Source organism: Pipistrellus kuhlii, unplaced genomic scaffold (assembly GCF_014108245.1).
Source record: "Pipistrellus kuhlii isolate mPipKuh1 unplaced genomic scaffold, mPipKuh1.p scaffold_m20_p_99, whole genome shotgun sequence".
Classification (NCBI taxonomy): domain Eukaryota; kingdom Metazoa; phylum Chordata; class Mammalia; order Chiroptera; family Vespertilionidae; genus Pipistrellus; species Pipistrellus kuhlii.
The window spans coordinates 178,653-191,968 of record NW_023425605.1 but is presented as its reverse complement, the minus strand read 5'-3'; the positions used below and the strand labels follow the sequence as shown (position 1 = coordinate 191,968).

General features: G+C 66.5%; 1 protein-coding gene across 5 annotated transcripts in view; it reads left to right on the top strand.

Annotated features, from left to right (window-relative positions):
- The window catches only part of TIAM1 (TIAM Rac1 associated GEF 1), a 130,312-nt gene that overhangs the window by 57,355 nt on the left and 59,641 nt on the right, over window positions 1–13,316 (top strand). For all 5 annotated transcript variants that reach the window (XM_045578374.1, XM_036429072.2, XM_036429070.2 and 2 more), the window contains exon 2: window positions 11,101–11,274. Coding sequence is in view for 1 of the 5 variants with exons in the window: in XM_036429074.2 (XP_036284967.1) it covers window positions 11,221–11,274 (54 nt within the window). In the remaining 4 variants the exon portion in view is untranslated. The remainder of the gene's footprint in view (window positions 1–11,100; window positions 11,275–13,316) is intronic.

Here is a 13,316-nt window from a genome sequence, read left to right as displayed (position 1 = left end):
ACCTTCCCGCCGAGGGGAAAACAGGCCAGTGACGGAGGCGGCCTCCCGTGGCTTAGGAACCGCAGAAGCGGGGCGGCCGGCCGATGGCTGTGCGGGCGGGGAGGCGGTGCGCCACGCCCAGCTCCCATCTGCGCGGATTCCACGGCAGGTGAGCGGCCGCCCTCAGGGGCTCCGGTGCCAGGTTCCCACAGGAGCTGCGGCTCCGTCACCCGTCAGACGGCACGGCAGGAGCCCACAGGCCCCGACAGGCCCGGCCCGCCTGCTGTCTGCCCGCGGAGCCGGCCGGGCGCAGGGCATCCGCTCGGGCGGCGTGGGCACCGCCGGCCAGGTGTGCGGCTTGGACACCCGCCCTTTCCCTCCTCGGACCAGGCGTGGGGAGGCGTGGGGAGGCGTGGGGAAGGCCTGCTTTGACCGGTTCCCAGAGGCGGATCCAGGTCTTTCTGAGACTGAGTGGCATCTTGCAAACTCTTCTTTGTTTTGTTAATCTGCACCCCAGCATGCCTTCCCATTGGTTTTTAGAGAGAGAGGAAGGGAGAGGGAGTGAGAGAGAGAGAATCACCAATGATGAGAGAATCACTGACCTGCTGCCTCCTGCACGCCCCCCACTGGGGATGGAGCCCACAGCCCGGGCCTGTGCCCTGACGGGGAATCGAACCCTGACCTCCTGGTTCACAGGTTGATGCTCGACAGCTGAGCCTCCCAGCCAGGCTGCACATTCCTCCCAGCAGCTCGCTGCCTCTCCGTGAGGGTGTGTGGGCGTGAGGGTGTGTGGGCGTGAGGGTGTGTGGGCGTGAGGGAGTGTGGGCGTGAGGGTGTGTGGGCGTGAGGGAGTGTGGGCGTGAGGGAGTGTGGGCGTGAGGGAGTGTGGGCGTGAGGGTGTGTGGGCGTGAGGGTGTGTGGGCGTGAGGGTGTGTGGGCGTGAGGGAGTGTGGGCGCCCTGCTAAGAGCTCGGCAGGGCAGCAGCCGTGAGGAGGGAGAGTCTGGTCTGGGTGGCTGATGCTCCTAATTAGCGGAGAGGCTGCGGTGAGACCAGCCTCGGGCGCCAAGGTAACGTGTTGCTGCATGAAGCCGCCTGCACGGCCTGCGTCTCCCGCCCCGCCACCTCCACGTGCTCCTCAGCGAGAGGGACTCACTCGTTCCCTCCCTGACTCCCTCGGACCCCGGCTTGTCCGGGTGTCCGGGAGGGGGGCTGCTGACCACTGTCCGTCGGCGATCACACGGGGAGCCCGGGGCTGGGCCTGGGTGACCCGGGAGCCCCCTCCGGGCGAGTCCGAGGCCGTACTCGGGGTCCTGGCCGTGCCGTCCGGGCGGGAGGGTCCCGATGAGGAAGGTGGACGTGGAGGGCGGCTGGCCAGGAGGGTGCCGTGCTGGCGTCGGTGCTGGGCTGCCGGTAAGGAAGCGCCCGTCCGTGGCTCCTCCTCCTGCGGGAGATGCTCTGTGGCCAGAGGAGGAGCGACTGGTGGGGTGACCCCCCACAGCTGACCCCAGGACCCTGCTGTCCCAAGAGCTGGGCTGTGGGAAGGGATTCCATGGAGCCAGCTTCTGCGGTGTGGCAGTTTGGGCAGCCCTGGCTGGGGGCTCAGTGGTTACCGTGCCCAGCTGAGCACCTAAGGGTTTCGGGTTCGATTCCTGGTCAAGGTCAGGTGTACCTGGGCAGGTGCACTCCCCGGGACGCGACCGATCCATGTGTCTCTCTCACGTCGATGTTTCACCGCCCTCTCTTCCTCACTGCCTCCCTCCCTCCCTCCTTCCCTTCCTCCCTTCCACTTTCTCTTAAAAAAATCAGTGGAAAACACATCCCCGGGCGAGGATGGACAGAGAGAGAGAAGTGTGTGTCACAGGGACCACGTCTTCGCTGCCCGGGCGGAGCCCCGGTGCCGTGCGGTGGGCGTGAGGGCGGCCGGCGGGAGGGGAGACCGAGCTGTGCTGAGGGTGTGGCCTGCGGTCTGACTGACGGTGGGCCGGCCGCGTCCATGCATGCGGCCGGGGGCGGGTCATCCTCACGGAAGTGGTGTGGGAGGGAGACCCGTGCCCCTGGCCGGTGCTGGTGACGGGGACAGTCTGTGTGTGTCGGAGTCCTGTCGGGTTTGAGGCCCCTCAGTGGGGTGTGGCTGTGAGCACCCCCCTTTTCTGTTGTGTACAACACGCCCAGCGTGAACCTGGCCGTGTGCCTCTGCCTTCCGGTCGCCCTAAGTCCATTGGTGTCGTGTTGCACCATCCCCACCGTCCGTGTCGGAAACGCTTCATCTCCCCAGACCGGACGCTGTGCCCGGAGACTGTCCCCTCCCGCCCCTCCCCTGGGCCGGCACCACCCCGCTTTCCTCCGGGGCCTGCTCCTGTGGGTCCCACAAGAGTGTCCCTTTTCTTTCCTTTGTAATCCTCACCCGAGGGTGTTTCCCCACTGATTTCAGGGAGAGGGGGAGAGGCAGAGAGACACCGATGTGCGAGCACCAGCATCTGCTGGTTGCCTCCTGCCCCTGGGTGCCCTGTCCCAGCCACCAGCCTCGCCCGGGAGAGCGTGTGCGAAGGGGGCGCCTCTGGGCAGAGCTGGTCACGAAGGCGCCCCAGCCCCCACCAGCGCGAAAGGACCTCCGGCCCCGAGGAGGAGGCGGGGGTTACTTCTAGTTCATTCCGCTGGACAGGGTGCGAGCACCCCCCCCCTTCCCTCTCATCTGGGGTGGGGGGCGGCGGGATCTGTGCCGCACAGGTTTCCTGGGGGTTTATTTCCCCACTTTCCCGTCTGAAACGGAGACTGGATGTGGGGAATCCTGTGACCGTCAGGATGAAAAGCATCTACTTCTGACTTAATAGCCTAGTTGAGTGCCGACCTAGGAACCAGGAGGTCAGGGTTCGATTCCCGGTCAGGGTTCGATGCACCAGGGCATAAGCCCGGGGCGCAGACTCGATCCCCAGTGTGGGGCTGCAGGAGGCAGCCGGTCCATGGTTCTCTGTCATCATGGATGTTTCTCTCTCTCCCTCTCCCTTCCTCTCTGAAATCAATGAAAATATTTTAAAAATAAATAAGAAATAACCACTCCTCAGTCCAGGCGTGACAGACAGTTAAAGGTAAAAGCACCCACATACTCAGCCTGAAGCATGCGTGTCTCCCTCAGCAGCGCCCACGGCCAGATAAACAGGTGGAAGTGTACGTGGGCCGCCCACAAACAGCGGCCTCAGTTGTCATGGAAACGTGCTGAACACAAAGGGCTGAAACAACGAGTCATTGCTCACCTACAATAAGAAAACACTTAAGTAAAAGTTAATGCTTTTCCTTTAACATTCGCTTACCAGACCTGAATATCTGCACAGATGAGTAAGCGTGATGCAAAGAAATCCGTTTTTCCTGTTCTCTGAAAGCGAAATATTCCCTGTTGCGCACAACAGACAGGTCAGTCCAATACCAGTGCCGTGGCCATCGGCTGCCAGAACGTTCTCTGCTGGTATTAGTGTCTATGTGTGAGGCGTGTGAGGGAGGTGAATGCAGCACGGTTATAGTCACCCGTCATTAGCGGACGTGGCAGCTCGTTATTAGTAATTATGTTCACCAGGATGCTGTAAAAATTAAGTCACGGAGTTTTATGGAAACGTCTCTCACGCTGTTACACTGGCTGGCCACAAACACGCGTGTGGCCGTGTGCCGCCCGCAGGCCCGAGGCTGACGTGCCCGGCCTGACCCGGCGGGGCGTGCTGGGGCGTGTGAGTGAGGCCTCGGAGTGTGTCCGGGGTGGGGCTGCAGGAATCGAACCCGGGACCCACGGAGCCACGCCGGCCGGGGCTGGGGGAGTTCTGTGAGACCTTTCGCACCCTCCTGGGGAGCCCAGCGGAGCTGCACAGATGGCAGCCTGGCCCCGGCGTGGGGGTCGGTGCCGAGGAGCCAGGGAGCAGGTGGCGGAGCCGGCACCTGGCGGTGCTGCCCCCGCCCCCGCCCGTGAGCGAGGCGGCCGGCCAGCGGGCAGGTTATTTCCGTCCTGGCGCTCGCCGGGCGGAGCCCACACGCCGGACCGGCCCTTCCCCTCTCGGATCCGCTTTGGATGGAGAATTCGGCAAAACAGACCTCCCCACGCAGACCGCTGCCCCTGCGTTCCTGTGCCCCTGCCCATGCCCGCCCCTGCGCCCGTGCCCGTGTCCCCCGTGCCCATCCCCCCTGTGTTCCTGTGCCCGTGTGCCCCTGCCCATGCCCACCCCCTGCGCCCGTGCCCGTGTCCCCCGTGCCCATCCCCCCTGCGTTCCTGTGCCCCTGCCCATGCCCGCCCCCTGCGCCCCAGTGCCCGTGTCCCCTGCCCATGCCCACCCCCTGCGCCCGTGCCCGTGTCCCCCGTGCCCATCCCCCCTGCGCCCGTGCCCGTGTCCCCCGTGCCCATCCCCCCTGTGCCCCTGTGCCCGTGTCCCCCCTGTGTCCATCCCCCCTGCGCTCCTGTGCCCGTGTCCCCCGTGCCCATCCCCCCTGCGCTCCTGTGCCCGTGTGCCCCTGCCCATGCCCGCCCCCTGCGCCCGTGCCCGTGTGCCCCTGCCCATGCCCCCTGCGCCCCTGTGCCCGTGTCCCCCCTGTGCCCATCCCCCCCTGCGCCCCTGTGCCCGTGTGCCCCTGCCCATGCCCGCCCCCTGTGCTCCTGTGCCCGTGTCCCCCCTGTGCCCATCCCCCCCGCGCCCCTGTGCCCGTGTCCCCTGAGCCCATCCCCCCCGCGCCCCTGTGCCTGAGCCCACCGCCCGCTCCCGGGAAGCCGGGGTTTGGGGGCCCCTCGTTCACAGGCGCTGGGTTTCACGGGGGAGAATCTGGAGCCACAGAGAAGGGAAGTGACTGCCCGAGCTAACGGTGACCTTGCTCAGGGAGGAACACGCACCCCCCGTGCGTGTGTGCACGCGCGCATACATACACGCACACACACACACACGCACACACACACGTGGATGCATACGGTGTGTGCACGCGTGTGCACGTGTGTGTGTGGGTGACTGTGTGTACACACATGCACACGTTCTTTGGTTCAGCGCTGGATAATTCATGCTCCCCCTCCGTGAAGAAGTCGCCCCGAGCCCACTCCTCCGCCTGCTTCCTCTCGAGGGAGGCAGGGTTCAGGGCTGGGCGCCTGTTGGGCGGGAGGGGCTGTGGTGACTCCTGACTCCCTGGGGCAGTGGTTCCAGCAAAACGTGTCGCCCCCAGCTCGCATGACGCTCCCCAGGAGCAGGGGGAGGAGGTGGACAATGGAGCTCTCAGCCCAGCTGCACAGAGTCTAAGGCACCCCCCACCCGGTCCCCACCACCCTCGCTGCCCGCTGTGTGCTGGAAGCCGTGGCTCCGGGCTGGGTGGGAGAGGGCAGTGATTTCAGATCCAAGGTGGGGGCAGACTTGTAGCCACAGGGACCTGAAGTGCCCAGGACTCCCATGTGCACACGTGTGTGTGTGTGTGTGTGTGTGTGTGCACGTGTGTGTGCGTGTGTGGGGGCTCGGGGGGGGCTGGTGTGTTTGTGTTTTACAATCGGCAGATACGTTTGTATTGCTTTCTTTTTTATTATTGATGGCAGAGAGGAAGGGAGAGGGAGAGGGAGAAACGTCAGTGATGAGAGGATCATTGGTTGGCTGTCCCCTCTGTGTCCCCTCCTGGGGGAGGAGGGATCAACCCCTAACTCAGGCCTGTGCCTGACCAGGAGTCAAACCTGACCTCCTGGTTCCTGGGTTGATGCCCAGCCTCTGAGTCGAGATGGCCACGTCCGGTCTCTGGGAACCTGGCTCCGGCGGCTGCTGTGGACAGGCGGACCGTCCCCCCTGGCCTGGCCGGAGGGGCCGCTGGGTCCTGTCCTGTGCACAGTCCGTCCTCACGCCGGCTCCCTCCGACTCGCCTGTTGTCATCAGCCTGAAGGATCGCCGTGGCCTGTTTGTGTTTTTCCTGTATTTTTATTGATTTCAGAGAGGGAGGGGGAGGGAGGGGGAAGAGGAGAAGGGGGAGAAGGAAACATCACGTGAGGGAGAGCCCACCGGCTCACACCGCCTGCCGCCCACTCCGCTGCCATGGCGGGAGCCGCCAGGAGGAGCTGCGGGCCCCGGGCCGCGATGCTGGCGGGCCTTCGGACCTTCAGGCTCCGCGGTATGGCCACAGGTGGTCCGGCGGCACAGCGGTCCCGGCGCCCAGCCCCGTGCGGCAGGCCCAGGCTGTCCCGTCCTGGCCCGCCCCGCTGGCGGGCGTGGCTGCCACACCGGCTCCCGCGGCCCCGGCCTCGCCCAGGCTGCGCCCTCCGCGTGGGAACCCAGCCGCCGGCACCATGTCTCCCGCGCCCCCGTGAGGAGCAGGGACCCCTGGCCTCGGCCTGTGCTGGCCGGGGGGTCCCTCCTGGCTTTGGGGACAGCAGGTGAGCGGACGGCAGGCTGTGGGGAGGGGCCGAGGCTGTGGTTCCGGCGTGGGGCTCGGGTGGCCCCTGGGGGAGGTCCTGGCGGCAGCGGCTGTGCTGCAGGGGGACCGGAGGGTGTGTGTGGGGATATCCCGGGAGGGGGTGCGGGGAGGCGGGGAGGTCACAGCCCAGCTCCCTGGTGGAGACAGCTGAGTGGCCCACCCGCCCCCTCTGCCCGGCCTGTGTCCTCGGGGCCTGGGGATGGGACGGGACGGGACGGGACGGTGGGTCTCCACGCAGGAGAGGGCTCCCTGGGGACAGTGTGGCTGGGTGGGTGGCCGTCTGGAACCTCTTCTGAGCAGAGGCCCCGGCGCTGAGGGCTCGTCGGCAGGTTGGGGTGTGGTCCGTCCCCCGGGCGGCACAGGGCCCGTCCCGCCTGTGCTCGCCGGCTCCCGGCTGACCCTGCCCACGGGGACGCTGTCCTCGCGCCTCCTGTCTGGGTTCCACCGGGAGGATGGAGCTTGCATCGGGGTCCCCGCCTCAGCTCCCCTCTCGCCGGGGGCCGGTGTCCCTGCTCCCTTAACCTGGGCCTGCGTGTCTGACGGGCGGGGCTCGACGCGGAGAACCAGGAGCCGCCGGGGCCGGCCCCGCAGTCGCTCTGGAAGGGGGGGGGCTCTCAGGTGCTTGGGGCTCGGGGTCGTGCTGTGAGCGTGTGGAGAAATCTGGGGCTCCGAGGCCGCTCTGGAAAAGCTGCTGAAGCCACTCAGCGGGCGGGTGTGGCCGTGGAGCCCTGGGAGGGCCCGCTGGGCAGTGGGGGTTAGTGCCGCCGCCGCCAGCCCCCCGTGGGGCGGGTGTGGCGGGGGCACGGGGCCCTCTGGGGGGCGGGTGTGGCGGGGGCACGGGGGGGGCCCTCTGGGGGGCGGGTGTGGCCGGGGGCACCGGGCCCTCTGTGCGCGGGTGTGGCCGGGGGCACCGGGCCCTCTGTGCGCGGGTGTGGCCGGGGGCACCGGGCCCTCTGGGGGGCGGGTGTGGCCGGGGGCACCGGGCCCTCTGGGGGGCGGGTGTGGCCGGGGGCACCGGGCCCTCTGGGGGGCGGGTGTGGCCGGGGGCACCGGGCCCTCTGTGGGGGGTGTGGCCGGGGGCACGGGGGGCCCTCTGTGCGTGGGTGTGGCCGGGGGCACCGGGCCCTCTGTGGGGGCTGTGGCCGGGGGCACCTGGCCCTCTGGGGGGCGGGTGTGGCCGGGGGCACCTGGCCCTCTGGGGGGCGGGTGTGGCCGGGGGCACCGGGGCTGCCGCCAGGACCAAGGGCAGCTCCTTGGCCGCGGGCACGGAGGTCTGGGAGCAGCTGAGCTGCGGCTGAGGAGCTGGGGGAACAGCCGCGGGTCTGGTCTCCGTGCGCCCGGCTACGCGCTACTTCCCTTCCAAACGCTCTGGCGCTCCCACAGCGGCACTCCCGGGGAACCTGCCGGACCGGTGCCGCCAGGCGGTGCGGGTAAAGGGGTCACTGCGGTAGGAAGGCCACGGGAGCTGAAAGCCGGGCCTCCGGCTGCCGCCTCCGTGCCCGCGCCCGCGCCCGCTCTGCCGCGTCTGGGTGACCCTGGGGAGGCATCGCTGTGGACGGGGTGTGTGTGTGTGTGTGTGTGTGTGTGTGTGTGTGTGTCCCTGGGAGCCGTGTGTGTGTGTGTGTGTGTCCCTGGGAGCCGTGTGTGTGTGTGTGTGTGTGTGTGTGTGTGTCCCTGGGAGCCGTGTGTGTGTGTGTGTGTGTGTGTGTCCCTGGGAGCCGTGTGTGTGTGTGTGTGTGTGTGGGGGGGGGGACCCGGAGGGCTGCTGCTGGGCCGTCTGTATCTGCCTGCACCGTCTGCTGCTCACACCGACCTCCACGCCTCACGCTCCCGGAGGAGGAGGAGGAGGAGGAGCAGTGTGGAGCCTTCGTCGTGCTTTCCCACCTGAGGGTGGTCTCCCCGGAGACCCCCTCCTGCCCCAGCCCGCGGGCCAGGGCCTTAGTTGAGAGGATGGGGGGCCCTCACCTGGAAGAAGGGGGGCCTCAGCTAGAGGATGGGGGGCCCTCAGCTAGAGGATGGGGGGCCCTCACCTGGAAGAAGGGGGGCCTCAGCTGGGAGGATTGGGGGGCCCTCAGCTAGAGGATGGGGGGCCCTCAGCTAGAGGATGGGGGGCTCTCAGCTGGAGGGTGGGGCTGGGGGCGGGCTGCTCTCTGTGGAGTCTTGATCTGACAGCCACGCTGCCTGCGGTGACCTGTGGTGTCAGATGCTGTCAGATGGGGTGTGGCTGCCTGGGCCCCAGGCCAAGGAGCTGTGCTGGGCCCTGAGCCAGAACCTGCCCGCTCACCCCCCACTGCAACCCTCCCCCACCCACCCCGCTCCCGGGAGGGCTCCTCCCCCGCACAGCACACCGCGTCTGCAGGGCCGAGGCTGCAGCCGCCACAGCCACGGCCACGGCCACGGCCACGGCCACGGGTCCGCTCCAGCCCCGCACAGGGCTCCTGCGCTGGCGCGCGAGCGTCCCCACCCCTTGCCCGCTTCCCTCTTCCCGGGCCTCACCTGTGGCGCCTCTTCTCCCCGGAGGGTTCCCCCTCTCCCGGAGGGCTCTCGTCAATCCGGTTCCCAGGATGGATCTAATCACTCCCCGCCTTTTGCTTTATAAACTGAGGGTTAAAGAAAACAAAGACACGACTGAGGAGTTTTCTTCTTAACTTCTGAGCCATGTGAACACTCCCAGTGGCCCTGACCATCCGTCCGTCCGTCCGTCTGTCCGCCCGTGTTCCTGGGCCTGCCGCCGGGGCGTTGGTCTGGGGAGTCCCCACCTCCGGCCGCACACTGGCCGGTGGGAGCCGGGTCCATGCCCCTGCAGAGGCGGCGTGGGCGTGGGTCTGAGTCAGTGACACAGACTCATCGGGCAGCGTCCGCCTCACCGGGGTCAGGGGTCATCTCCACAGGGTGCGAGCTGGTGGCCTGGCTGTGAGCTCCCTGTGGGCTGTGTGCACCAGCAGCCACGGGGGCAGCCCTGTCTTCAAACGGCCCCGCCAGTGCCCCCGGTCCCAGCAGGCTCAGGGGCACCCCTTCTTCCCTGTGACTCACAGCACAGTCACAGCTCAGAGGTGGGGCCCTGTTTTTCTTCTTTAAAAAACATATATTTTTACTGATTTCAGAGGAAGGGAGAGGGAGAGAGAGAGAAATATCCATGATGAGAGAGAATCAAGGATGGCTACCTCCTGCATGCCCTCCACTGGGGATCGAACCTGCAGCCAGGCCTGTGCCCCGACCGGGAATCTGCCGTGACCTCCTGGTCCCTAGGTGGATGCTCAGCCACAGCCATGGCGGCCGGGCTGGTGTCGGTTTTAAGGAGCCCAGGACCGTGGCTCCTTCCCAGCGTGGCGTACAGGCACGAAATGTCCAGGACACAGAGGCCACCTCTGGCCACACACTCGCCTGAGAGCCTTTCCCAGCGGGACCGTGCTGCCGGCTGAGTGAGTCCTGCCCCGGGCTCTCATTGGATGCCAATGACTTGGGGGGCGGGGGTGGGGGGGGGAGGGAGCGGCAGGCAGCAGCGGGGAGTCGTGGGAAGGGTGCGTATTTTGGGGTAATCATGGTGTGCTGAGAAGTCACGCTCCTCCCTGCACGTGAGTCACGCGGCACCGTTAAATAGCACGTTTCCGAGACAAGAAAGGATGGGGGCGCCTCATTGTCCTTTCCTCCGCGGACGCACGGTCACTTCCTGCCTCCGCGGGCCGCTCTCCCGTCCCTTGCTGAGCGCCTGGCACCGGGGCCCAGAGGCCTGGCTGGAGGCCGGCAGTGGCGGCAGCCCCCAGGGACCTCCCCTCCCCTCCCCTACCCCCAGGGACCCCGCATCTCCCCCCCAGGGCTGTAAGGAAAGGACCATGAGCCTGGCCAGTTGGCTCAGGGGCTGAGCATCGACCTATGAAGCTGGAGGTCCTGGTTCGATTCCCAGTCGGCACAGGCTCGGGTTGTGGGCTCGATCCCCAGTGTGGGGCGTGCAGGAGGCAGCCGATCAGTGATTCCCTCTCATCACTGATGTTTCTAGTTTCTATCTCTCTCTGCCCTCCTCTCTGAGATCAATAGCAAATCTATATTTTAAAAAAGAACCATTAAACCTGCTTGTGGGTGCCACCCCGCCGTGCACCCTCTGGGCTCAGGACCGGTCGCGCCGGGCACTGCCCCTGCCTTCCCCCGGTGGGCGTCGGGCCGTGAGGACGCGTCCACGGGAGCCTGCTTCACGGCCCCGCGGCGTGTCCTCACTGTCAGCTGCCAGCGCAGCTCCGCGCCAGAACCTCCCTCCTCCCTCCATCAGTGCATCGGACCTCGTCCATCGGGACGGTCTCCTTCACCCGGTCCCTGAGTCCGGGGCGGGGACCTTCCGGCCCAGGGCCTGCGGTGTCTGTAACGGCGTCCGCGGGCCACACGACACTGTCCGCTTTCACACGCGCCTGCTCTGCGGTCCGAGATCAGCGACCTCCCCCCGAGGCCTGGGCAGAGCCAGGCCACGTGCTTTCTAGGCCCGGCGCGGCCCGGGGCCGGACGCCCCCCTCGCTGACCCACAGGAAGAGGCGAAGTGACACAGTCCTCTGTCCGCAGGGCTGCTCGTCGCCGTTCCTGTGAACATGTGTGTGCTTGTGTGCTTATCTGATTGGGCACAACCCTCGTTCCTGTGCTGGGGCAGCGCTGTGGGTAGGGGTGGGTTTCAGCCTGTGACGAGTGCCGCCGCCCGGCCGCTGACCGCCTCTCCCGCCCTGTCCCTCCAGGTGTTGGCGGGACCGGTAGACGCCGATGAGACCGCCATGGCCGTGCCAGGGGCCCGGTGCTGAGGACGCCCCTGCCCGGCCGCCCTTCCTCCCGACGCCACGGCCGGCGCCAGGACCTACATGCCACAGGGCTCTCGGGGCACCCGGGGCCGGGAGCCGCTGCCGTCTGGGCAGGTGAGCCGGGCACTGTGGGCCGGGCATCGGTGGGTCCCGGGAGGGCGTGGGCAGACGGGGTCAGACACGCGGAAACGTACTGGGAGCCGCGGAGCGGGATGGGGCTCGTGGGAAAGGAACTGAGTCACTTCTTTGGGCTACGGTTACGCCCGTTTCAGCCATGGAGACGCGTGAGCGTTAAAGCTCGGAGGCAGGAACCAGAGCAGGTCGGGACGCGGTTTCCCGGGCCTCGCCCTCGGATCCTTCAGGCTTACCCCGGCTTCACCGTCTTCAGTGGGATCACGTTCGAGAAGGCACAGTGGCTTGGAAATCCCACTTCAAAGCCGCGCTGTGGATCTGGGTGATCTTTAAAAAGCAGCGTCAGTGCAGTCAAAGCCACGACCTTTCTGAGCCAAAGAGCATCTCCTTTTGCGGCAAAACTCTCCCCTCGGCCCCTTGGCGGGCACTTGCCCTCCATGGGCGTGAGGAGGGAGCAGGGCTCCTCAATGTTAGCACCTCACACACACACACACACACACACACACACACCGCCTTTCCCGGCCCGGGCTCAGCCTCCAGCGGGAAAACAGGCTCCAAAACAAGGCCTCCCACTGGAGCTAATTTTACGCCGGCAATCTGTTGTCTTGTGATGTTCGCTTCGGATTTAGCTCCGAAATAAACACATCGCCTTCCCTCTCCCGCATCGTTGAGGTCTGTTCGCAAGTCAGAGGAGGGTGATCATTAGGTTTATTTTAATAAGTTTTTAAATACCTCAGGGTGTGAAGTGTTTTATTATTAATAATTGTCGTTTGCATGCATTGTCCGGGCCCCGTGCTGGCGTTCACACTGCCCTGAGCCGCCACGGGGCGGCTGGCTCCACCGTCCGCCTCGGACGGGGAGAGGACATGAAGGGGTCATCCTGGGCCCTCAGGTGGGCTTGAATGTTTTATGAAATGTTTATATTTTCTAGATATGTTTTATTGGTTTTTAGAGCGAGAGGAAGGGAGAGGGAGAGGTAGAAATATCTGTGAGATTGATTGGCTGCCGCCTGCACCCCGCCCCCTCCTGGCCTGTGCCCTGACCGGGAATTGAACCGTGACCTCCTGGTTCCTGGGTTAATGCTCAACCACTGAGCCCCGCCGGCTGGGCCCGAGCACGTTATATTTTTGCGTTGCCCTTCTCGTAAGTCCACCTGAGTGACGAGTGTCCCCCTGACACAGCTGTGCCAAACCGAGTTCACTCAGACGGCGTCACAGTGCTGCCGGGCGTGGCTCCTGCTGGGGGAGGTGATAGAGATAGGAAGCGGGAGGAAGACCAGTGCGCAGTGCGCCCGTGAGAGGCCACGTCCAGCCTCAGCTCGGCCCGTTCACCTCTCGCCTCCCTCTGTGGACGCGGTGCCATCCTTTCCTTGTGCCCTGGAGGCTCCGGCCAGTGTGGGGCCGGGGCTCGGACAGTGCCCGCGGCGGGGGCGAGGGTCTCGTGCTGGCGCCCGGGGCGGCCTGGGAAGGCTCCTGGGCGAGGAGCTCAGGTGCTGGCCGGGCCGGAGGTGCCTCCTGGTGGAGCAGGGAGACCAGGCCAGGGGGCAGGGCGGCCCCGGGGGGCGAGAGGCGCGGGGAATGGTGGGGAGGGACCGGAATGAGGGGGCGGCCCGCCAGGCCCTCGGTACCCGGTGGACGTTCAGGTTGGATTTGCTCCCAGAAGGAAGGCCCTGGGCTCTGGCTCTGCTTAGAGCAGCTTTCTGGTCTGTCACCCCACGTCCGCCCCCCGCCAACCTTTCCCCGGGCTGATGTACTGGGAAGAGGCTGCGGGACTTCCAGCTGCGTTTTCTCTTCGGAATGACTTCCGCGTGCAGGGGGTCCTGAACGGAGCCGGTGGCCTGCTGGGAGGGGGCTGTCAGGTGCACCTCTGGGTCCTGCCGTGGCCATTCCACACAGAACAGCCCCCGCCCCCCCGGGGAGGGTCCCCAGTCTGAGCAGGAGCCGCACAGGCCACAGGAGGGAGACGGGTGCCAGCTGGTGAGAGCCACGCGCAGGCAGACGGGCAGCTGACGGTCGCTGTTATGC